At 44.9% G+C, this 25,333-nt stretch overlaps 1 protein-coding gene across 2 annotated transcripts; it reads right to left on the bottom strand.

Annotated features, from left to right (window-relative positions):
- Positions 1-12,350: 12,350 nt before the first annotated feature.
- On the bottom strand, positions 12,351-21,365 carry LOC141091745 (cytochrome c, somatic). Of its 2 annotated transcripts, none has more exons than XM_073577436.1 (3): positions 21,103-21,365; positions 14,584-14,771; positions 12,351-12,911 (listed from the first exon to the last, which is right to left on the bottom strand). In XM_073577436.1, exons 2-3 carry the CDS (start codon positions 14,750-14,752, stop codon positions 12,763-12,765), a joined length of 318 nt encoding a protein of 105 aa, XP_073433537.1. In that variant the 5' UTR covers positions 14,753-14,771; positions 21,103-21,365; the 3' UTR covers positions 12,351-12,762. The 2 variants fall into 2 exon arrangements, with proteins under 2 accessions (XP_073433537.1, XP_073433536.1); XM_073577435.1 differs by having other exon boundaries at positions 21,206-21,364.
- Between the last annotated feature and the right edge of the window lie 3,968 nt (positions 21,366-25,333).

The following is a 25,333-nucleotide window of genomic DNA, read 5'->3' on the forward strand; positions in this document are numbered from 1 at the left end:
GCTAGGGGTTAATGTCTGGAGACCAGTACAGGTTTGACCTGCACGCCTGGGGTTAATGTTTTGATCCCAGGGCAGGCTTACCTGCACACCTGGGGCTTATTATTGTTGCCTCTCCTTTGTTTGGGGAGAGCTTCTTATAGCCCTAGGAAGCTCCAATCCCCATCAGTTATACTTTCACCCTTGGCAGAGTGTGTTGACCCCAGAGTGTGTTTGTGCTGTGTTCTGGTTTGCCTGATGCTTTGGTTGAGACTCGGTCTGTTCTCTGGATACTGCTTGTTGGATTCTGTTTCTGTACCTTATCTGTCTGTATGGTTTTGACCTCTGCCTGGCCCCGACGATCCGTTCTGTCTTATCCTTGGTACTGTACTGCTATCTCGTGCATTGACCTTGGCTTGTTCTGATCGACGTCTCTGTCTTTGCCCCTGGGTAACTTTGCCCCGTAGTTACCTTTCTAGGAGTTTTCCTTCAGCTTCTAGATCTCCTGAGCCTAAGCCATGCCCCCAACTGTCAGGTGATTCAGGTCCTGAAACCATCTCTCTCCTGCCCTGCTCACCCCGTCTTCCTAGGAGCCTGAAGCTGTCTTCGGTACCAGTCTTCCAGGAGATTGCACTGGTGAGTTCTCTTGCAATCCACCCCGTGATATAAACAACTATCTATTGTAGTGCTTTTTAGTAAACAATGTTTCTGGTTTTACCTTCAAGTGCATATATGAAAAAAAATTTTGGGGTCACCCACTCTAACGCAAGCAACGTACAACTGTCCATGTGCCCATAACAACCAATCAGAGCTCAGCTGTCACTTTACCTCAGCAGCTTCAGTGATGAAAGCTTCCTATATGGTAAGCAATAATGACAATCTTACTATGAGGCATTTTTCGCCTGATCAATATTGCTGCTCAGTAATGTTCATCCATGTGCGTAGGGTGCATCCATCTGAGTGAGTTTGCATGCGTGTGTGGTCCTTGCGTGTGTGTGTGTGTGTAGTGTGCATGTGGTATTTATGGGATGGTGTTGTGGTATTTGTGGGGTGGTGTTTGTGTTGTGGGTGTCTAGAGTGGTCTGGTGTGTGTCTAGAGTGGTCTGGTGTTTGTGTGGTGTGGTGTGGCATTTGTGTGGTGTGCTTGTGGGTTGATGTATGTGTGTTGTCTGTGTGATGTTTGTATGGTGTTTGTGAAATGTTTGTGTGCTGTGTGTGGTGGTAAGGCCTCTTTAGCAGCGACTCTTTGGCGCCGTCGCTATAATCCGTACCTGTCAGTCACAACTCTTGTTTTCCCCTCAGCACTTTTACTTTCACATTCACATTTCTCCATTATATGTATAGGGCCTAACTTCAGGGGCGCCAATCTCATGACGGGGGGACGCTAGCAAGACGTAACGTGCGCAGTATTCTGCTCCTGTGGGTGGAGAGGGGGAGTGCCAAATTTCACCCAAATCGGGCAAGAACTGTGGATTTGTATAGAGCGGGCTACTACAGATTTTGAGTTTTATATGAATTGATTTTTGTGAAGTTTTCTAATAAAGATTTATTGCATTTTAATCTTGATGGGTCTTTTCCTTATTCCATATGTTAGTTTCATATTGGAATTGGTGTTTATAAGATTTTGGAGCTGTCTGGGGGAATTTTTGTCCATTCATCCAGAAAAGAATTTGTGCGGCCAGAGACTGATGTTGAAGGAGAAGCCAGGATCGCAATCTCTGTTCTAGTTTCATCCCAAAAGTATTCAATAAGGTGGAGCTCAAGACCCTGTGCGGGTCAGTCAAGTTGTTAAAAGCCAAACTCACCAAAACTGAACCTACCTTGCCCTGCGCACGGGGGAACAGTAATAGTGAAACGGAAAAGGGTCAATCCCAAAGTGTTTCCACAAAGGTGGAAGCTACAGTTGTCCAAAATCTCTTGTATACTGAAGTATTAAGATTTCCATTCACTAGAACAAAGGGGCTAAGGCTGACCCCAAAAAAACAGCCCTATATCATTATCCTTCCTACATCAAAATTCATCATCAGCACAATGCAGTCAGGCAGGTCATGTTCTCCTGGCATTCACCAACCCAGTCTCATCCATTAATAGAAAAGTGTGATCCGTCAACACATAGAACACGTTTCTACTGCTGCAGAAAAATTTGTGACTGTTTTACACCACTCTATCCAACACTTGGCATTGCGCTTGGTGATGTAAGGCAGCACTTAGCTGCTCAGCCATGGAAACTCATGTCATGAAACTCCTGATGCACAGTTTTTGCACTAATGTTGATGACAGAGCAAATTTGGACTTTACAATTATGGAGACAGCAGAGCATTGGTGATTTTTATGTAATATGCATCTTGACACTCTACGATTCTGCTCTGTAAGTCCAGAGATGCTGTAGGCCATGATAGGAAGTTTAGGCCATGCTAGCTGCTCACAGTAACACAAGCAACATATAGCCTGGCATTTTCTTCGGACTTCCCCCCGCCACCCAGCACATCCGGGACGTCATTGGTCAGCAATTCCAGACAGAGCTGCCAGCGGCAGATATTGAAGATTTGCCCGAGTGCATTCATTGCAGCAGAACATTCTTCACACAACCATTGATAACCACATTAATAGCAGCCCAGGAGTATAAGTGTATGTGTCTCTCCATTTTCTATACTGAATACTTCGTGGTAGCCTTAAATAACCCCTTTAAATTTACAGCCATATTTGAAATTTTTTAAATTTTCCTTAAAAAAAAAACATAAAAAAATGAAAACATAATCAAAACAACATTTTTGCATGATTTATGAGCAAAGGGGGTTAAAGGGAATCTGTCACGCCTTTTTTGAGATATCATATAATGATATCATTCAATTGTGTGTCACATAAGGATTCTCTTAGTACTTTTGCTTCCCCCTGACCCCGCACCTTTCATGCATAAATACCTTTTTTATATCGGATCAGATGTATGTAAACTGCCACGGTCCAGTCCGCTGGGCGGGGCTTATTCAACTGCTCCCCCCTCCCTGTCTTGCTCTACACAAGAAGAAATGCGTACAGCAAGACAGGGAGGGGGGAGCAGGTGAATAAGCCCCGCCCATCGGACTGGACCGTGGCAGTTTACATACATCTGATCCGATATAAAAAAGGTATTTATGCATGAAAGCTGCGGGGTCAGGGGGAAGCAAAAGTACTAAGAGAATCCTTATGTGACACACAATTGAATGATATCATTATATGATATCTCAAAAAAGGGGTGACAGATTCCCTTTAAGTTAAAGGTCCCATCAGGGGTTCGGCCCAAATTCCTTTTTTTAGGTTTCTGGATGGAAACCCTGAAGTGGGCACTGACTTGTGGCCCAATCGCAATGTGAACATACCCTTACATCACTTTTCAAGTAAAAAAAAAATTGGAGCACATTTTAAACAAATGTGGTGTATTTTCATATACTCGTACCCTTATCCACACCTGTTTTTTAGCCACTTTGAACATTCATTAAACCCTTAATAAATGTGGCCCGTGGCATAAGCGCCAGAATTCTGACTCAACTGGAGTCGAATTCTGGTACTATCTGGTTAGTAAATCTCCTTCAACGTTATCCCAGCGGCAAATTGTCGCCATAAGCAGTGTCTTGTTTACAATCCTTGCCAAAATTTATAGGTATCCCCATTCCTAGTGGATGCTCTTTCAGCTTTTTTTTTAAACTTTTTTGCAAATAAACAAATCACAAATATGATAAGAAAAGAAATACACCGCGCTATACTGGGAACTGAAAAAAATAATATAACTGAGTACTTACTTCCTGGTGTGTGAAAAAAATCACGTGGTGGTGGATGTATAGCAGTATTCTGAGACTATTCAACTTGTCATAGATGTATATATTTGGATGCCAAAACTGCTGAGTAGATAATATAGGGTTAAATGGGGGTGAGCCCGTTAGTGTGTTACAGAGGGAAAAAAAAAAAAAAAAGAGGGGGATAAATAGATGTTTGAGATGATAACTGAATGCTGACCTTACTGCATGCCAATTTCAACAGGCGAGGTCAGAATGATTAATCCTGTGCAAAACAAATGATGGCACAGTTCCTGCAAAGTGAATGAGCGTTAGTGACAGCATGTGCCCACTAGTGGAACGAGGTGCTTAATTCTGGTGCACTTACTTGCAGGGCCAGTGCTCAGTGAGACAGGCTTGGGTGCTCAGCGTGGGGGCTGGGGCTGCTGCTGCTAATCCGTATGGACGTGGAGACCGCCGTTGCCTCACGTGCTCCGGCCGAGAGCAACGCTGAGGGACACGGCGTGTGATGGGGCAGGGCTAGCGTGACGTCACACTGGGGGTAAGACGGTGGCTCAAAGGCAGCACAATACTGACATGTTTCGAGAGATAGCTACTCTCTTCATCTGACCTCGCCTGTTGAAATTGGCATGCAGTAAGGTCAGCATTCAGTTATCATCTCAAACATCTATTTATCCCCCTCTTTTTTTTTTTTTTCTTCCCTCTGTAACACACTAACGGGCTCACCCCCATTTAACCCTATATTATCTACTCAGCAGTTTTGGCATCCAAATATATACATCTATGACAAGGTGAATAGTCTCAGAATACTGCTATACATCCACCACCATGTGATTTTTTCACACACCAGCAAGTAAGTACTCAGTTATATTATTTTTTTCAGTTCCCAGTATAGCGCGGTGTATTTCTTTTCTTATCAGCTTTAGCTCTTTTAAACAGGCACCAGCACAGAGCCTGTTATTCACCAGCTGCATCTGGGAATAGTGGACCTTCCTTCTCTGTCCAAGTGGACTGGCGCCAGTGTGTTAATCTTAAACAAATCACAAATATGACCCAAAACAAAGAATGTCGTTGATTTCTTATGCCTTTTCTAAAAAAAGAAAAAAGCTTTAACTTTTGCTCTGTTGCAAGATGCAATATGAAAACCTTAACGCATCCAAAATAATCTACTGTTACAGAGTCCAGTGATGGCGGCTTTACACCGCTCAATCACAAGGTTAGCATTGTGCTTGGTGATGTAAGGCATAAAGGTACGGTTTGGCCTTACAAACCCATGTGATGAAGCTCCCAACACAGAGGTGCGTCCCAATTCTTTTTATCCATATAATGAATGTGTATTGTGTGCAGGTAGATGGATACGATGAAGAGGCAGAGCACAGAGACCTCTTCAAATAGCCAAGTGTAGGGTCCGAGGATCAGACGCCACCGATCCGATATTGATGGCCTATCCTAAGGGAAAATTCACACATAGCAGATTTGTTGCATACGGTTTGATGATGGTGTCATTAATCTGAGTGGAGCTTCTATGTGCGGGCTGCAGAAACCAGTCCCATATAGATGAATGGAACAGTAAATTTGCCATGTATGAATATCCCCTAAAGAAAAGCTTCTTAAACATTTGTAGGTGAAGGTCTCTCTCGGACAATCTAATATTTAACACCAGGCGTTGTGTCTCACTGATCTATACCCAACTAATTGTGTCTGCAATGAATCACGCCGTTCAGCGATAATACAGTGGCCGTTGCATTGAGGCGCTGCAGCGATGGTGCATCTGCTGAGCCTGGCCGCGTCTTTTACAATATCATTAGTTCCTGTGACATTTATATTACTAGGTCCAGGTTTATAATAAATATTTCAGGAGCTACCAGCGTCAGTATCGTGACCGGCAACAAACGTAGCGCTGCCTGGCTATTGCATTTGGAGTGAACTGCACCCACCTGCCCCATTAGAGATCTACGTTTCTTAATCACTGTTCAATAATTCAGTAGTTTCTTGTAGTCGTGATGGGGGGAGGGGCAGGTTTATTTCTACCTAAAGGGTAACATGATTTATTACTGTATTACATACCATCCGGTTATACTGTATGTGGGCAGATAGCTGTAAAACTATTTATTAGAGTTTATTCGCACAAGGAGGAAATTCATTAAAGGGGAAACTGTCAGGTTTATTCCTGCTGCCCAATCAGATCAGTGGCTGGCTCCATCATGAAAAAGAGTCGGAAACAAGCTCATAAGATGAATAGTTATAATGGATGGGTTCCTCAGACTTTTCCCACTCAGCTAAGTCTATTCCACAGCTTGTATAGGGAGGATCCGCCCCCGGGACTAGTCTTTTAAGTCACGCTGTTCCTGCCTCATTGTCTGCATTCTCTGAACCAACACAGTGTTTAAGAATGAAGCATACATATTTGTAATGATGAAGCTGCCTGAAAATACAGTCATCATTACTCACCTGCCAGGTTCTCTTTAAAGGGACTCTGTCAGCCCAGAATGACTGCTTAAACCCAGTACAAGGGCCCGGAGCGTCACCTCGGGGCGTCATTTATATACCCCTTCCCACTTGCTTGTTTTCCCTCTATCTTCTCCCTTCTCTGGGTCTATGAATCCAGGTAGGAAGGTGAATTTAAATAATTGGCCTCACCATGATGCACCGAGAGCCTGTACTTAGTTTAAACACTCATTCTGAGCTAACAAAGTCCCTTTAAGTATTGTATGCCAGTTTTCTAATTTATAAAAGTTGGTTTATAACAGTTGCAAACTTTTCAGCAAACCATAGTTAAGCAAAAAAGTATTTATGACAGTTCTGCCATAATGCCTACAAGTGGGTAGGAATAGCAGATGTGGTGTGGCCAACAGCTCAATAGTTAATTTAATTTACACCATAAAGTGGCAAAAATTTGAAACCGAATATGATGGTGATGGGTGTGGACCACTGTAGTCAGAGATAGCCAGGTCTAGTGTCCCCTCACCCCGACGTGCATTTCGCTGTCAGCTTCTTCCGTGGTCGTGGGAAGAAGCTGGCAGCGAAACGCGTGTCGGGGTGAGGGGATGCTAGACCTGGCTATCTCTGTTTCTTGGTTTTTCATCACCATCTCTACATACAGGTACTTTTATTATCTTATGGTACTTCGATACAAGCATTGGCATGGGAGGATTTATATATACATATTCAGTGGATTTCTATATTTCCTCCTGCACCCACTTGTCTCCATAATTACATATAACCTTTCAACTGTTGGTCCTTTATCTCATGGACATGCGGTTACTTTTGTTTTCCTTCACTTGAATGGCATATGTGAATCTTAGGACCCTCTTTTTGACTTCTGATAGTTGTGGGTTTATATTCCTCTTTTGGTGCTTATTTATATTATTCATGTACTGCGTAGATTCTCTTTTTTCTACACTCTTGGTTTTGATTCATGATATCCTATCCCAGGGTCATAATATAGATCTCTTTAGATATGGGGGTCACAGCACTTGAATTATTTCAGTACCCCTTCTATACATTGGCATATCCTTTATTGTTTAGATTGTACATAGCATTTGTTTCTTGGCCACACTGGCATCCCCTGTAGGACATTCTTTTTATTATTTTTTTTTTTTTGTTTCAATAAAAATTATTTTAATACTATGGATCTCTTCAGTACTCAGCCTTTTGTACACCTCTGAGTTGGCGATTTGTATTGTAATATGCAGGGAGTGCCAATCACATATTGCTCATGAGTCAACACTGTAATGCAGCAGCAAAAAAGGCAAACACAGTTCTCGGATGTATTAAGAGAAGCATAGAGTCTAGATCACGTGAAGTCATTATTCCCCTCTACTGGTCAGGACTCATCTGGAATACTGTGTCTAGTTCTGGGCACATTTTAAAAAAAGACATTAAAAAAACTGGAGCAAGTTCAGAGAAGGGCAACCAGGATGGTGAGCAGAATGCAAAGTATGTCCCACGAGGAACGATTAGAGGATGTGGGAATGTTTAGCTTGCAGAAAAGAAGGCTAAGAGGAGACTTAATAGCTGTCTTCAAATATCTGAAGGGCTGTCACAGTGTGGAGGGATCATCCTTATTCTTACTTGCACATGGAAACACGAGAAGCAATGGAATGAAACTGAAAGGGAGAAGATACAGATTAGATATTAGAAAAAACTTTTTGACAGTGAGGGTGATCAATGAGGGGAACAGGCTGCCACAAGAGGTGGTGAGTTCTCCTACAATGGAAGTCATCAGAGGCTAGACAGACATCTGTCGGAGATGATTTAGTGAATCCTGCATTGAGCTGGGGGTTGGACATGATGACCCTGGAGGTCCCTTCCATCTCTAGCATTCTATGATTCTTAATTATTTTATGTGGATATTTGTGAGTATTATATCTTGAAGACGTCAACCTTGGTGTCTGGGGCTTGTACAAAGCAAGAAAGCTCTCCGGGGTCTACGTCTGTCCATAGCTGCCTGATTTATAATACCAAATAATCGTAATGGATGTTTACATCCATATTTGTGTGACCAGAACAGAATGATTTTATGATATAAGTGTAGATCATTAACTGCGAGTGAAGTTAATTAAAATGGATCGGATTCCTGTCATACATGTGACTCATGACTATTACACAGAATTGTGTGTGCAGTAACTGCAGCGTGCACAGCCATTTATAACCTTCACTCAACTGGGGGGAGAATCAGAGAGTCTGTGAAAGAGTGGCTGACAGGATAACATGGCAGCCCATCCGAGAAGAAGTATGCAAGTACCAAAATGCCTTAAAGGGGTTCTATGGGAATAGTAAAAATGCAAAACCAAAGTATTTATATAAATAAAATTCCTGAATGCCTTTGATTAGCAAAGAACACTTGCTTTGTCTAGGGAGGAAATCGCTATAATAAATTAAAATGGCCGCCTTCTTGTTACACTGACAGAAATCTGTTCTAGAATGTGAACAGGACAGGAGCCTGTGAGCGCATGCAGTAGGAAGCTGCCTCTTCCCTTCATGTGCACCAGATATTCTGATCTAAGGCCGGGGTCAGACTTGCGAGTGTGATGCGAGAAACTCGCACAAGTCTCTCGCCTCAATACCAGGCACTGCCGCTGGCACTTGGGTCCGGAGTGTGTGGCTGCATGTCTTTCTATGTCTTTTGGTTTCTCTTATTGTTTTTGCAATATTCGTCGTACACATCCGAACGTCATTAGAGTCAATGGGAGTAAAAATTACCGAATATGTTCGGAACCAATCATAACACATACATTTGGCATGAATAGTGTTTGAATATGACCCAAATATATAAAAAAATCCGATTTGGGGCCAAAATCCGAACAAATTCACTCATCTCTACAGTTGAAGCCCCTGGAGCTTTCCTACCTGGATTGTCTCCGCTGTTCAGTGTTGGCCACTCCCCTTTGCTATAAATGCTTGCCTCTGGCACTTGGGGATTGCTAGTTGGTTAATTGTTAGTTCTTACTACCTGGTTCTAGAGTTGCAGGTGTAGTTCGTGGTTAGCGTTTGGAGATTTGTTCAGGAGATTGTTGCTTGGAGCTTTGTGCTCACATCCTCATCCTCTCTTATTTGGATTCTCCTTCCTTTAACTCCTCTTTGCTGTTTGGCGAGTGTATTTTGTAAGGTTGGTATTTTCATCTATCCCTGTCTGTCTTCGCTTGTTTGCCTGGTTAGTGTGTTCCTATACACTTCAGCTTTCCAAAACCCTGTGTAGGGGAGGGGACAAATTAGGGGTGATATACTGTAGGAGCATAGCAAGGAACATGAACCTGACATCTCTACCTTCAGGAGTAACCCAAGGACAGGGATAGACTAGGGCGTCCCCAATTCAAGCGACCTGCTTAGCTCCCATAGTCCCAACATCTCAGTGACATTACCTGAACCTTTTATTCTCAGCAGAGATAAGATGCCACCATCAGATATGCGGGGCAGTAGCAGGAAACACATGCAAACTCACAGGGTTGAGCAGAATAGCTGTTCGGAACACTTTTTATGGACATCAAAGTCAGCCATAAATTCCTTGAGTTTAGCATTGCTGGCTTGCAGCTTTGTGGGTCCCAGGTTTGAATCCTGTCAAGGTGGCAATTGTCTGTAAACTTCTTTAGAGGAGCGTCTAAAAGCTAACAAAAGCAAGTCAGGTTGATAAAGTGAAAGGGGCAGGTATCTTTTCACCCCTGACATGGACCCTGTAGGTATTTCCTACAAACTTGCAGTAACAGAAAGAAAACCGGCATCGCTGTGCACCTGTCGCTAGCTGAACAGCTGACAGTGATTTACACCTTGCCCCTGGATGACCAGGTGCAAACCATGAAAAAATATAATGTCCATAGAAGAAAATTGGTTGCACTCCCCGATACTTTGCAAAAACTTCCTTTATTTCTACTCTTGATTAAAACATTCCCGCAGGAAGGTAATTACGACATACACTCTGGACGACGGCCGTTTCGCACCTCCAGCACTTCCATTTTGTAGTTTTTACCCAGTCTCTACTTTTACATAATATTGATGACTAAGATTATATGATAGATGATATGCTCTTGGCCAAGACATTTGGTGATTTTGTTTTGTACTGATATTTGTGAGATCACTGATGGATTCTACACGAAATCTTCCCCCGTTTTTGTTTATAGAAGTCAGGTATTGTTTCCTTATTCTACATCCCTGATTTGAATGTATTGTATATGTATTTTAATATTTTATGATTAATAAAGAAATATTATTGTCATTGTGTTTTATTATTGCATATTTGAAGCGTAATTTGACTAACTATCCAGAAGTGTTGTCCGTTTTTTGAACGTTATCCTTGGGATGATTCTACACTTCTAGCAAGAGGGACAATTTAATTGCAGTTTCAGTACACTGAAAAGAGCCCCATTAACTTATTGCCACCTCTCCCCATCATCCTCTCCTTTCTGCAATGCTTCCAGAGATGGCCACATAGTGAACCCCAGATACTTATCTGTCCTTGCTCTGCACTAAACGCCAATCCTCTTCTCTCTGACAATGCATACACTTGTTGGCAGCCGATGGACACAGACAAGCTTGTCCATGACCAGATGGTTGGGAGGGGGAAAAGTCCCACAAAATGGCATTGTAGGCCCCCTAAAATCTATACCATAACTGAAATATTTCAAGGGATTCGAAAATTTTAAGAAAATCCATTTTAAAATAAAGGGTTTCTTTACTCACCCTCACCAGGTCCAACACATAGTCTCACAACAGTGATTGTCACTGTCTGCAGTGCTGTGATAGACGGTGCTGCTGACAATAACGGAGCTCAGCAGCTTTGCTGGGCTTGTGCCATCAACTGAGCTCCATTATTGTCTGCAACACTGTAGCACTGCAGACAATAAGAGACACTATAAGCAGTGGTGGCGACCCAGTGTTGGACCTAGGCAGGGTGAGTGAACTACTTTTATTATTTTAAAACAAACTGCAGCTGGGGGACAGTGTTTTTCTGAAACCAGAAAATCCTTTGAAATATCGTAATTACTGTATAGATCAGCAGTGCAGTAAATCACAGTTCTTGGCAAAAGGACGTACACGGCGTGTGTAGGATCCGCCAAACTTTTCCAAGGTATTCTCTTCAGGAAAAAGCTAGTGGCCTGCTTCCTAAACTGGCTTTGCTGCCGCCTTTGCCATCGTAATTTCTATATTATTGAACTATGACATGCAAAGAATGTGATCAAAGGTTTAATGTTTCTCCTTGTGGAGAAGGACATGCCTGGCATGTCCGAGCGAGGAGGCTTATAAGCCATGCAATGATACTCTAGGAAATTTAAGTATGCAAATTGCCTCTTCAGAGTGGAAGAGGACTAGAACTCCAACGCCACCTATTGGAATTATTAATCATAAAAGTCAATACGGGGTCTTTAACAAGCCTTGCCACATGACTTAGAATAAAAGCCAAACCAGAATCTAAATTTGCAGATATGGTGTTTTGGGGTATGAGATTTGATTTGGCTAGGTGAGAGGCTTAAGACTGGGATCTAAGAGGTAATGTTTCTTCTTGTGGAGAGTGACAAGTGCATATAAGTCTCATCACTCCGACATGCCAGGTCTGGCTTGTCACTCTCCAAAAGGATAAACGTTACCCCTTAGATCCTAGTCTTAAGCCTCTCACCTAGCCAAATCAGATCTCATACTTTGCACTTATGAGGGTGCAACACCCCGAAACATGTGTCTGCCAATCGAGATTCTGGTTTGGCTTTTATCCTAAATCACGTGGCAAGGCTCGTTAAAGGTTTGACATTGACTTTTAGGATTGCTATACCCAATAGGTGGCCCTAGAGTTCAAGTTCTTTTCCTCTCTCAAGAGACAATTCGCATATGCAAAGAATTAAAGTGACTTTTTTTAATTTCTTTATTGAACCCTGAACTGATTAAAAGAAGTAACAACAGACTGAGCATATGCACAGCAAAGTCGTTTTGACATTGTTCTGTGTTATGATCACTTTTTATGACGGTTTTGCAACATTTTTTCAGGCCGGTCTACATGCTGACTCTGAAGGAAAAAAAAGTTGTGCATACATATCCTAATGGTCGTAAACCCTTTAAATTAAAGACATTGACTATTGGAATTATATAAGTAACATTAATAAACACAACACAAAATAATACAGATTTCCTTTGTAGTTATATTTCCATTTCAATATGACATAAAATAAAAGTTTCATAAATATATTACCATTTAATGACAGATTCCCTTTAAACATTCCTGCAACCAAACACTCATGACATTACCATTGGGGGTCACACAAAGTATTTTTTTTAACCCAAACCTAGGACAGGAACCTAAAAGATAGAAGGTGCCAAGTTTCCTTCCATCTTTAGAATCCTACTTAGAAGAAAAAAATGTAGGCAGGAGACTAACATGACCCCGTCTCGCAGGGCCCCGACACGGGGCCCACACAGCTCAGGATCACTGCTCCCCATTAATATTCTCCAGATGAATGTCATAACTTCACAATGACATGACCCAAGGGTGCACGTCTCATGGCTTAAAAGGGAATCCCTGCAGCTATTCTCATCACTCGGACGTGGATTTCTTTAGATAGGCGATAAGATCTAAGCGCTCATTTTTCTTCTTGATACCAGCAAAGATCATCTTGGTTCCTGGGATAAACTTCTTCGGGTTCTCCAGATATTCGAAAAGAGTATCTTCTCCCCAAACAATACCTGTGAACGCACAAGAGGATATTAGTTTATATAGAAGAGGCTATGAAAACACTTGTCATGCATTGTATTCATGGGCAACCTGTAGTGAGGAATGAAGTTTTCCACCATTTATTAAGACAGAGCCCAAAATATTGGCATCAGATCCATACATCGTCACTGGCGCTAAAGTAGCACAACCCCCTTGCACAGTTTAAGAATCAGAAGGAAACGCAGGTGACAATAAGTCCTCCAAGTTCTCTAATGATGTTAGGACTTCAACAAATTTAGACAGCTGATGGCTAATGCAATGAATGACAAAACTGCAAAGCACAAAGTCAGTACTGCCTGGGAGGGCAGGTCTTTGCCGCTCTGCTCCTGCTCTCCTGCCTGGGAGGGCAGGTCTTTGCCGCTCTGCTCCTGCTCTCCTGCCTGGGAGGGCAGGTCTTTGCCGCTCTGCTCCTGCTCTCCTGCCTGGGAGGGCAGGTCTTTGCCGCTCTGCTCCTGCTCTCCTGCCTGGGAGGGCAGGTCTTTGCCGCTCTGCTCCTGCTCTCATGCCTGGGAGGGCAGGTCTTTGCCGCTCTGCTCCTGCTCTCCTGCCTGGGAGGGCAGGTCTTTGCCGCTATGCTCCTGCTCTCCTGCCTGGGAGGGCAGGTCTTTGCCGCTATGCTCCTGCTCTCCTGCCTGGGAGGGCAGGTCTTTGCCGCTATGCTCCTGCTCTCCTGTCTGGGAGGGCAGGTCTTTGCCGCTCTGCTCCGGCCAAGACTGTACACAGGCATAAAAGAGTCAGGCTTTTGGTATTGGGCAGACAATGTAATAGAAAATGTCAGGAACAAGGTATACAGGGATGTGAGTGGAAATTAATCTTATAGTGCTGGCAGAATGCAGGTGAACCCATTTAAAAAAAAAAAAAAAAGTGGACAGCAAGTTACAGAGCATGGGAATAAAGATATTATCTTGACATATTAGACTGCTATGGAGGCCAAAAGAGGCTTAAACCTTGTTGTGAAGAGGAGAGCAGCAAGACCATTGTTTTATTGGTTCTGGATGAAAAGCTATGACTGCTTTAAGAGTTCACTCGTATTTCTAATGAACGACAGCATCTGATTTTCTACAGAAGGCTTCAACCAATGCAATAGGAGTTTGTGTGTATTAATCTCTTCCTGACATCAGGTTCCCATGTAAGTAACCAGCTCAGGAGTGGAAGAGACACCATACCCAGCAGATGGAGGCTGTGTTACACAGCCAGCCTATGCCTGTAACTGCTCCAAACACCGCTGTTAATCACTGACAGCGGCATTTATATAACGTGAGCATTGGGTGCCAATGCCTTGTCATTTTTACCGCACTATAACAATGCAATGCAAACCCCCCCAAAACAATGGCTGAATGTAGTTTTTTTCCATCTTTTTCAGTGCATTTGAAATGTATTTGTTTTTTAATATTTTTTTTTTTTGGTAACGCGAATGGTGTCATATAAAACTACAACTTGCCCCGCTAAAAACAAACACTCATGTAGCTATGATAATGGAAAAAAAAAAAAAGTAACAGCTCTTGGAGGAAAAGGTTTTTTGCAAAATAACGAAAACTGGCCTCGGCGCGAAGGGGTTAAAAGGCCATTGCTGATTTGGTTCAAACATCTTCTGCCATATTGCAACGACATGATGAGGTCAATGTGAAGTCACTAGTTGCTCACCTTTGCTTTTGTTCGCATCCGTGTAAGAAAACCCTGCAGCCTGGCCTGTTTTGCGCCCAAATAATCCCCACAAGTTGGGTCCCGTTTTATGTTTTCCATTCTTCTCCACCGAGTGGCACTGCGCACACTTCTGCACAAAGATCTTCTTTCCTTTCTCTACATCTCCCATATTGAGTTCGGCCAATGATCTTTGGAAAAAAAAAAAAATTACATTAGTAAACAGAAAATTAGCATAAACTCAAAAAAACTAGATTAAAGGGATTGTCTGCGTGTACGAAGTGCGGAGGTCTTGTGCTGTCTTACAAATACATATAACGTTCTGGACTTTTATATTCCTACAATGTCATATTGACGTATGATTGTTGTAATGTGAGTGTGGCCGTATTGTTGCCCATAAGATACAGTATGACAGTCGTCTGTTAGGCAACTGCATGGGAGCTGCCAGCAGCGGATCTTGATGATTTGCCCAAGTGCATTCAGCGGCAGAACATTTCTCAGACAACCATTAGTAACCTCACTGATAGCAGCCGAGGTGTAAGTGTGGGGATTCCTGCGAGTGGAGCTCATAGTTGTCAATTAATAAATAGAGATTTTTTATTTATTTTTAAATGTTGTTTTCATTTTTCATCATTTGCAGATCAGTAACATGTCCATCCATCCTGTGATTTCCAGAATTCCATGACTTTTCCTTCTCGGTGTTGAAATTTAAATGTTGAGGGTACGTGCCCACGATCAGTAGTTGTGGCGGGTTTGAGGCTGCGTATTTATGCAGCGTCAAACTCGCAGCGTCTAGCTGTTACAGCATAGTGCAAGGGATTTCAAGAAATGCCATGTCCACTAAAGATCCACAGACGCCCGCAAAGACTGACATGTGGCGCATCTTTCCAGACTGCAGCATGTCAATTTCTCTTGCGGAGACCCCAGTCCTGACATTATGATATCATTAGAGATGAGTGACTTTGCCTTTTTTAGGGCCGAGTCGGGTTTCATGAAACCCGACTTTCTCAAAAGTTGATCCGAAATCAGCCGACTATCGGGAAAAGTCGACGGTCCGACTGAGACACGAAACCCAATGCAAGTCAATGGGGAAGCAAAGTCGGCAGGGAGTGGAGGACAGTAAACACACCTACATGCCGGACCGCTTTTTTAAAGTGCGCAAAAACGCTCTCTCTCGACGCTGCACATGTCATCTCATTGCCGACAGTGTACGTCCTTGATCATTGGCTGAGAAAAGGCGCCTGCAAGCATTATGGGAAATGCGACTTTGGCGCTCGGGTCGACAACCGCATGGCCGACCTCACGTTATGGTCAGGTTTCGGTCGACGAAACCCGACTTTGGCACAAGTCAGTGACTTATGAATCCGTCCGACCTGTTTCACTCAACTCTAGATATCATTCATGTCACCTAACAAGTGATATCATACTGCCTGTGCGGTCACCTGACATATGACATCACACGTGTCACCTGTGCGATCACCCGACAAATGACATCACAAGTGTCACCTGTGCGGTCACCCGACATATGACATCACACGTGTCACCTGTGCGATCACCCGACAAATGACATCACAAGTGTCACCTGTGCGGTCACCTGACATATGACATCACACATACTGCCTGTGTGGTCACCCGACATATGACATCACACGTGTCGCCTGTGTGGTCACCCGACATATGACATCACACGTCACCTGTGCGATCACCCGACATATGACATCACACATGTCACCTGTGCGATCACCCGACATATGACATCACACGTGTCACCTGTGCGATCACCCGACATATGACATCACACGTGTCACCTGTGCGATCACCCGACAAATGACATCACAAGTGTCACCTGTGCGATCACCCGTCAAATGACATCACAAGTGTCACCTGTGCGATCACCCGACATATGACATCACGCGTGTCACTTGTGTGATCACCCGACATATGACATCACGCGTGTCACTTGTGTGATCACCCGACATATGACATCACACGTGTCACCTGTGCGATCACCTGTCAAATGACATCACAAGTGTCACCTGTGCGGTCACCCGACAAATGACATCACACATACTGCCTGTGTGGCCACCTGACATCACACATACTGCCTGTGTGGCCACCTGACATCACACATACTGCCTGTGTGGTCACCTGACATATGACATCATACATAATGCCTGTATGGTCACCTGACATCATACATACTGTCTGTATGGTCACCTGACATCATACATACTGCCTGTATGGTCACCTGACATCACACATACTGCCTGTGTGGCCACCTGACATATGACATAATACATACTGCCTGTGTGGTCACCTGACATATGACAGCACACATACTGCCTGTGTGGTCATCTGACATATGACAGCACACATACTGCGTGTGTGGCCACCTGACATATGACATTACACATACTGCCTGTGTGGCCACCTGACATATGACATCATACATACTGCCTGTGTGATCACCAGACATATGACATCACACATACAGCCTGTGTATTCACCTGACATATGACATCACACATACTGCCTGTATGGTCACCTGACATCACACATACTGCCTGTGTGGTCACCTGACATCACACATACTGCCTGTGTGGTCACCTGACATCACACATACTGCCTGTGTGGCCACCTGACATATGACATCACACATACTGCCTGTGTGGCCACCTGACATATGACATCACACATACTGCCTGTGTGGTCACCTGACATATGACATCACACATACTGCCTGTATGGTCACCTGACATCACACATACTGCCTGTGTGGTCACCTGACATATGACATCACACATACTGCCTGTGTGGTCACCTGACATCACACATACTGCCTGTGTGGTCACCTGACATATGACATCACACATACTGCCTGTGTGGTCACCTGACATATGACATCACACATACTGCCTGTGTGGTCACCTGACATATGACATCACACATACTGCCTGTGTGGTCACCTGACATATGACATCACACATACTGCCTGTGTGGTCACCTGACATATGACATCACACATACAGCCTGTGTGGCCACCTGACATATGACATCACACATACAGCCTGTGTGGCCACCTGACATATGACATCACACATACTGCCTGTGTGGTCACCTGACATATGACATCACACATACTGCCTGTATGGTCACCTGACATATGACATCACACATACTGCCTGTGTGGTCACCTGACATCACACATACTGCCTGTGTGGTCACCTGACATATGACATCACACATACTGCCTGTGTGGTCACCTGACATATGACAGCACACATACTGCCTGTGTGGTCATCTGACATATGACAGCACACATACTGCCTGTGTGGCCACCTGACATATGACATTACACATACTGCCTGTGTGGCCACCTGACATATGACATCATACATACTGCCTGTGTGATCACCAGACATATGACATCACACATACAGCCTGTGTGGTCACCTGACATATGACATCACACATACTGCCTGTATGGTCACCTGACATCACACATACTGCCTGTGTGGTCACCTGACATCACACATACTGCCTGTGTGGCCACCTGACATATGACATCACACATACTGCCTGTGTGGCCACCTGACATATGACATCACACATACTGCCTGTGTGGTCACCTGACATATGACATCACACATACTGCCTGTGTGGTCACCTGACATCACACATACTGCCTGTGTGGTCACCTGACATATGACATCACACATACTGCCTGTGTGGTCACCTGACATCACACATACTGCCTGTGTGGTCACCTGACATATGACATCACACATACTGCCTGTGTGGTCACCTGACATATGACATCACACATACTGCCTGTGTGGTCACCTGACATCACACATACTGCCTGTGTGGTCACCTGACCTATGACATCACACATACTGCCTGTGTGGTCACCTGACATATGACATCACACATACTGCCTGTGTGGTCACCTGACATATGACATCACACATACTGCCTGTGTGGTCACCTGACATATGACATCACACATACTGCCTGTGTGGTCACCTGACATATGACAGCACACATACTGCCTGTGTGGTCATCTGACATATGACAGCACACATACTGCCTGTGTGGCCACCTGACATATGACATTACACATACTGCCTGTGTGGCCACCTGACATATGACATCATACATACTGCCTGTGTGATCACCAGACATATGACATCACACATACAGCCTGTGTGGTCACCTGACATATGACATCACACATACTGCCTGTGTGGTCACCTGACATCACACATACTGCCTGTGTGGTCACCTGACATATGACATCACACATACTGCCTGTGTGGTCACCTGACATATGACATCACACATACTGCCTGTGTGGTCACCTGACATATGACATCACACATACTGCCTGTGTGGTCACCTGACATATGACATCACACATACTGCCTGTGTGGTCACCTGACATATGACATCACACATACAGCCTGTGTGGCCACCTGACATATGACATCACACATACAGCCTGTGTGGCCACCTGACATATGACATCACACATACTGCCTGTGTGGTCACCTGACATATGACATCACACATACTGCCTGTATGGTCACCTGACATATGACATCACACATACTGCCTGTGTGGTCACCTGACATCACACATACTGCCTGTGTGGTCACCTGACATATGACATCACACATACTGCCTGTGTGGTCACCTGACATATGACAGCACACATACTGCCTGTGTGGTCATCTGACATATGACAGCACACATACTGCCTGTGTGGCCACCTGACATATGACATTACACATACTGCCTGTGTGGCCACCTGACATATGACATCATACATACTGCCTGTGTGATCACCAGACATATGACATCACACATACAGCCTGTGTGGTCACCTGACATATGACATCACACATACTGCCTGTATGGTCACCTGACATCACACATACTGCCTGTGTGGTCACCTGACATCACACATACTGCCTGTGTGGCCACCTGACATATGACATCACACATACTGCCTGTGTGGCCACCTGACATATGACATCACACATACTGCCTGTGTGGTCACCTGACATATGACATCACACATACTGCCTGTGTGGTCACCTGACATCACACATACTGCCTGTGTGGTCACCTGACATATGACATCACACATACTGCCTGTGTGGTCACCTGACATCACACATACTGCCTGTGTGGTCACCTGACATATGACATCACACATACTGCCTGTGTGGCCACCTGACATATGACATCACACATACTGCCTGTGTGGTCACCTGACATATGACATCACACATACTGCCTGTGTGGTCACCTGACATATGACATCACACATACTGCCTGTATGGTCACCTGACATCACACATACTGCCTGTGTGGTCACCTGACATATGACATCACACATACTGCCTGTGTGGTCACCTGACATCACACATACTGCCTGTGTGGCCACCTGACATATGACATCACACATACTGCCTGTGTGGCCACCTGACATATGACATCACACATACTGCCTGTGTGGTCACCTGACATATGACATCACACATACTGCCTGTGTGGTCACCTGACATATGACATCACACATACTGCCTGTGTGGCCACCTGACATATGACATCACACATACTGCCTGTGTGGCCACCTGACATATGACATCACACATACTGCCTGTGTGGCCACCTGACATATGACATCACACATACTGCCTGTGTGGCCACCTGACATATGACATCACACATACTGCCTGTGTGGTCACCTGACATATGACATCACACATACTGCCTGTGTGGTCACCTGACATCACACATACTGCCTGTGTGGTCACCTGACATCACACATACTGCCTGTGTGGTCACCTGACATATGACATCACACATACTGCCTGTGTGGTCACCTGACATATGACATCACACATACTGCCTGTGTGGTCACCTGACATATGACATCACACATACTGCCTGTGTGGTCACCTGACATATGACATCACACATACTGCCTGTGTGGTCACCTGACATATGACATCACACATACTGCCTGTGTGGTCACCTGACATATGACATCACACATACTGCCTGTGTGGTCACCTGACATATGACAGCACACATACTGCCTGTGTGGTCACCTGACATATGACAGCACACATACTGCCTGTGTGGTCACCTGACATATGACAGCACACATACTGCCTGTGTGGTCACCTGACATATGACATCACACATACTGCCTGTGTGGTCACCTGACATATGACATCACACATACTGCCTGTGTGGTCACCTGACATATGACATCACACATACTGCCTGTGTGGTCACCTGACATATGACATCACACATACTGCCTGTGTGGTCACCTGACATATGACATCACACATACTGCCTGTGTGGTCACCTAACATATGACATCACACGTCGCCTGCACACAGGTGGACAGATGACCTCACAGGACCTCCCTGGTGATTTCCTGGCAGATAAAACCCCAATATACACGTGCAGCCGGTGTGACCTGCAGCTGGGACCCCTCACTTGTAGTTATAGGGGCCGGCGCGTCAGCTCCGACCCTCCCTGCGGCTCAGTCACCACTGTTCCTGTACTCGGCCTCCATGAATCCCCCACCGCCCCGTCTCACCGGACTGTTCAGTAACGTGGCGGCGCCCACGGGTGACCTCTTCGGTTTTTCACGACGACCACTTCAGGACACGAAGGTGTCACATTACCCTTGCAGTTCTCAGCCAATCAGCGCACGGCGCAGAGTTAGATGACGTCACTGCAGCTATCCCGCCGGCGCCCCGCCCTGTGACGCGCGGTCTCCCCTATGATATTACACTGTTCTCTGTTTCCAGCGCTGTGATTGGCGGAATAGATGTTGGTGGGCGTTGCCGTTTTCGATTTCGCCTTAAATAGAAATGGGGCCTGAGCCATCCGGGCGGGTGCACTGCACGCACGGTGCAGCCCGTGACCGCGGAGTGGGGTCCACAACGTGCGCATCAATGCGTGACATATTCACTGCTGACACCGTAGCAGGGGCACCAAGTGGACACCTAATTATGGGGCCACCCACTACTTGTGACAGAACGTGCTCAGAAGGCAGCACAGCGAGCTGACCCCTGAATACTGCTGTAATAATAATGTGTCCGAGACCGGGAGGATGACAATGGTGACCCTGATGGCTCAGGCTCCTGGGACTGATCTCCATCCACCCTCCCTATGGAGGATGTATGGGGGATCCCCAACTGGCCTGCTCCAACATATGTGTCCTGGCCTGCTCCTCAGCGGATACCAGCACCATATAAGTTCATCATGGATAACCTCACCATGATATATAGCCCAGCACAGTATCAGTCCGTCATCTATAACCTCACCATGATATATAGTATAGCCTAGCACAGTATCAGTCCGTCATCTATAACCTCACCATGATATATAGCCTAGCACAGTATCAGTCCGTCATCTATAACCTAATCATGATATATAGCCCAGCACAGTATCAGTCCGTCATCTATAACCTCACCATGATATATAGTATAGCCTAGCACAGTATCAGTCCGTCATCTATAACCTCACCATGATATATAGCCTAGCACAGTATCAGTCCGTCATCTATAACCTAATCATGATATATAGCCCAGCACAGTATCAGTCCGTCATCTATAACCTCACCATGATATATAACCCAGCACAGTATCAGTCCGTCATCTATAACCTCACCATGATATATAGCCCAGCACAGTATCAGTCCGTCATCTATAACCTCACCATGATATACAGTATAGCCTAGCACAGTATCAGTCCGTCATCTATAACCTCACCATGATATATAGCCCAGCACAGTATCAGTCCGTCATCTATAACCTCACCATGATATATAGCCCAGCACAGTATCAGTCCGTCATCTATAACCTCACCATGATATATAGTATAGCCTAGCACAGTATCAGTCCGTCATCTATAACCTCACCATGATATATAGCCCAGCACAGTATCAGTCCGTCATCTATAACCTCACCATGATATATAGCCCAGCACAGTATCAGTCCGTCATCTATAACCTCACCATGATATATAGCCCAGCACAGTATCTGTCCGTCATCTATAACCTCACCATGATATACAGTATAGCCTAGCACAGTATCAGTCCGTCATCTATAACCTCACCATGATATATAGCCCAGCACAGTATCAGTCCGTCATCTATAACCTCACCATGATATATAGCCCAGCACAGTAACAGTCCGTCATCTATAACCTCACCATGATATATAGCTCAGCACAGTATCAGTCCGTCATCTATAACCTCACCATGAAATATAGCCTAGCACAGTATCAGTCCGTCATCTATAACCTCACCATGATATATAGCCCAGCACAGTAACAGTCCGTCATCTATAACCTCACCATGATATATAGCCCAGCACAGTGTAAGTCAGTCATCTATAACCTCACCATGATATACAGTATAGCCTAGCACAGTATCAGTCCGTCATCTATAACCTCACCATGATATATAGCCCAGCACAGTAACAGTCTGTCATCTATAACCTCACCATGATATATAGCCCAGCACAGTGTAAGTCAGTCATCTATAACCTCACCATGATATACAGTATAGCCTAGCACAGTATCAGTCCGTCATCTATAACCTCACCATGATATATAGCCCAGCACAGTAACAGTCCGTCATCTATAACCTCACCATGATATATAGCTCAGCACAGTATCAGTCCGTCATCTATAACCTCACCATGATATATAGCCCAGCACAGTAACAGTCCGTCATCTATAACCTCACCATGATATATAGCCCAGCACAGTGTAAGTCAGTCATCTATAACCTCACCATGATATACAGTATAGCCTAGCACAGTATCAGTCCGTCATCTATAACCTCACCATGATATATAGCCCAGCACAGTAACAGTCCGTCATCTATAACCTCACCATGATATATAGCCCAGCACAGTGTAAGTCAGTCATCTATAACCTCACCATGATATACAGTATAGCCTAGCACAGTATCAGTCCGTCATCTATAACCTCACCATGATATATAGCCCAGCACAGTAACAGTCCGTCATCTATAACCTCACCATGATATATAGCTCAGCACAGTATCAGTCCGTCATCTATAACCTCACCATGATATATAGCCTAGCACAGTATCAGTCCGTCATCTATAACCTCACCATGATATATAGCCCAGCACAGTATCAGTCCGTCATCTATAACCTCACCATGATATATAGCTCAGCACAGTATCAGTCCGTCATCTATAACCTCACCATGATATATAGCCCAGCACAGTAACAGTCTGTCATCTATAACCTCACCATGATATATAGCCCAGCACAGTAACAGTCCGTCATCTATAACCTCACTATGATATATAGCCCAGCACAGTGTAAGTCAGTCATCTATAACCTCACCATGATATATATAGCCTAGCACAGTAACAGTCCGTCATCTATAACCTCACCATGATATATAGCCCAGCACAGTAACAGTCCGTCATCTATAACCTCACTATGATATATAGCCCAGCACAGTGTAAGTCAGTCATCTATAACCTCACCATGATATATATAGCCTAGCACAGTAACAGTCTGTCATCTATAACCTCACCATGATATATAGCCCAGCACAGTAACAGTCCGTCATCTATAACCTCACTATGATATATAGCCCAGCACAGTGTAAGTCAGTCATCTATAACCTCACCATGATATATATAGCCCAGCACAGTATAAGGCTGGTTTCACATTCGCGCTTTTTAAGCGCACGCACGGCCAGGGGTAGCTCCGCCCCCGAGCCGGCTCTCTGCCCGGCGTGCCCGCCCCTTCCTTGTAGCGCCGCCTCCTAGCGCACAGCGGCGCCTGCGATCGGCGCACCCTATCTTTAGCATAGGGTGCGCAGATCGTGCGCAGGCCGTGCGCTAGTTGCGCTTTGACCTGCGCTGCGCACTTTTGACGGTGCGCCGTGCGCGCCAAAATCCGAAAAGTTTGATTTTGGCGCGCACGGCGCACCGTCAAAAGTGCGCAGCGCAGGTCAAAGCGCAACTAGCGCACGGCCTGCGCACGATCTGCGCACCCTATGCTAAAGATAGGGTGCGCCGATCGCAGGCGCCGCTGTGCGCTAGGAGGCGGCGCTACAAGGAAGGGGCGGGCACGCCGGGCAGAGAGCCGGCTCGGGGGCGGAGCTACCCCCGGCCGTGCGTGCGCTTAAAAAGCGCGAATGTGAAACCAGCCTAAGTCAGTCATCTATAACCTCACCATGATATATAGCCCAGCACAGTATCCGTGATCTATAACCTCACCATGATATCATAGAATCATAAAATCGTAGAGTTGGAAGGGATCTCCTGGGCCATCTGGTCCAACCCCCTGCTCAAAGCAGGATTTGCTAAATCATCCCAGTCAGATGTCTGTCCAGCCTCTGTTTGAAGACTTCCATTGGAGGAGAACTCACCACTTCTCGTGGCAGCCTGTTCCACTCATTGATCACTCTAACTGTCAAAAAGTTTTTTCTAATATCTAATCTGTGTCTCCTCCCATTCAGTTTCATCCCATTGCTTCTAGTCTTTCCTTGTGCAAATGAGAATAAAGATGATCCTTCTGCAATGTGACAGCCCTTTAGATATTCGTAGACAGCTATTAAGTCTCCTCTCAGTCTTCTCTTTTGCAAACTAAACATTCCCAAATCCTGCAACCTTTCCTCATAAGACAGGGTTTGCAGACCGGTCACCATTCTGGTCGATGATATA

The sequence above is a fragment of the Dendrobates tinctorius genome, unplaced genomic scaffold, assembly GCF_039654945.1.
Source record: "Dendrobates tinctorius isolate UK_male_01 unplaced genomic scaffold, ASM3965494v1 ptg000056l, whole genome shotgun sequence".
In the NCBI taxonomy this organism is placed as follows: Eukaryota; Metazoa; Chordata; class Amphibia; order Anura; family Dendrobatidae; genus Dendrobates; species Dendrobates tinctorius.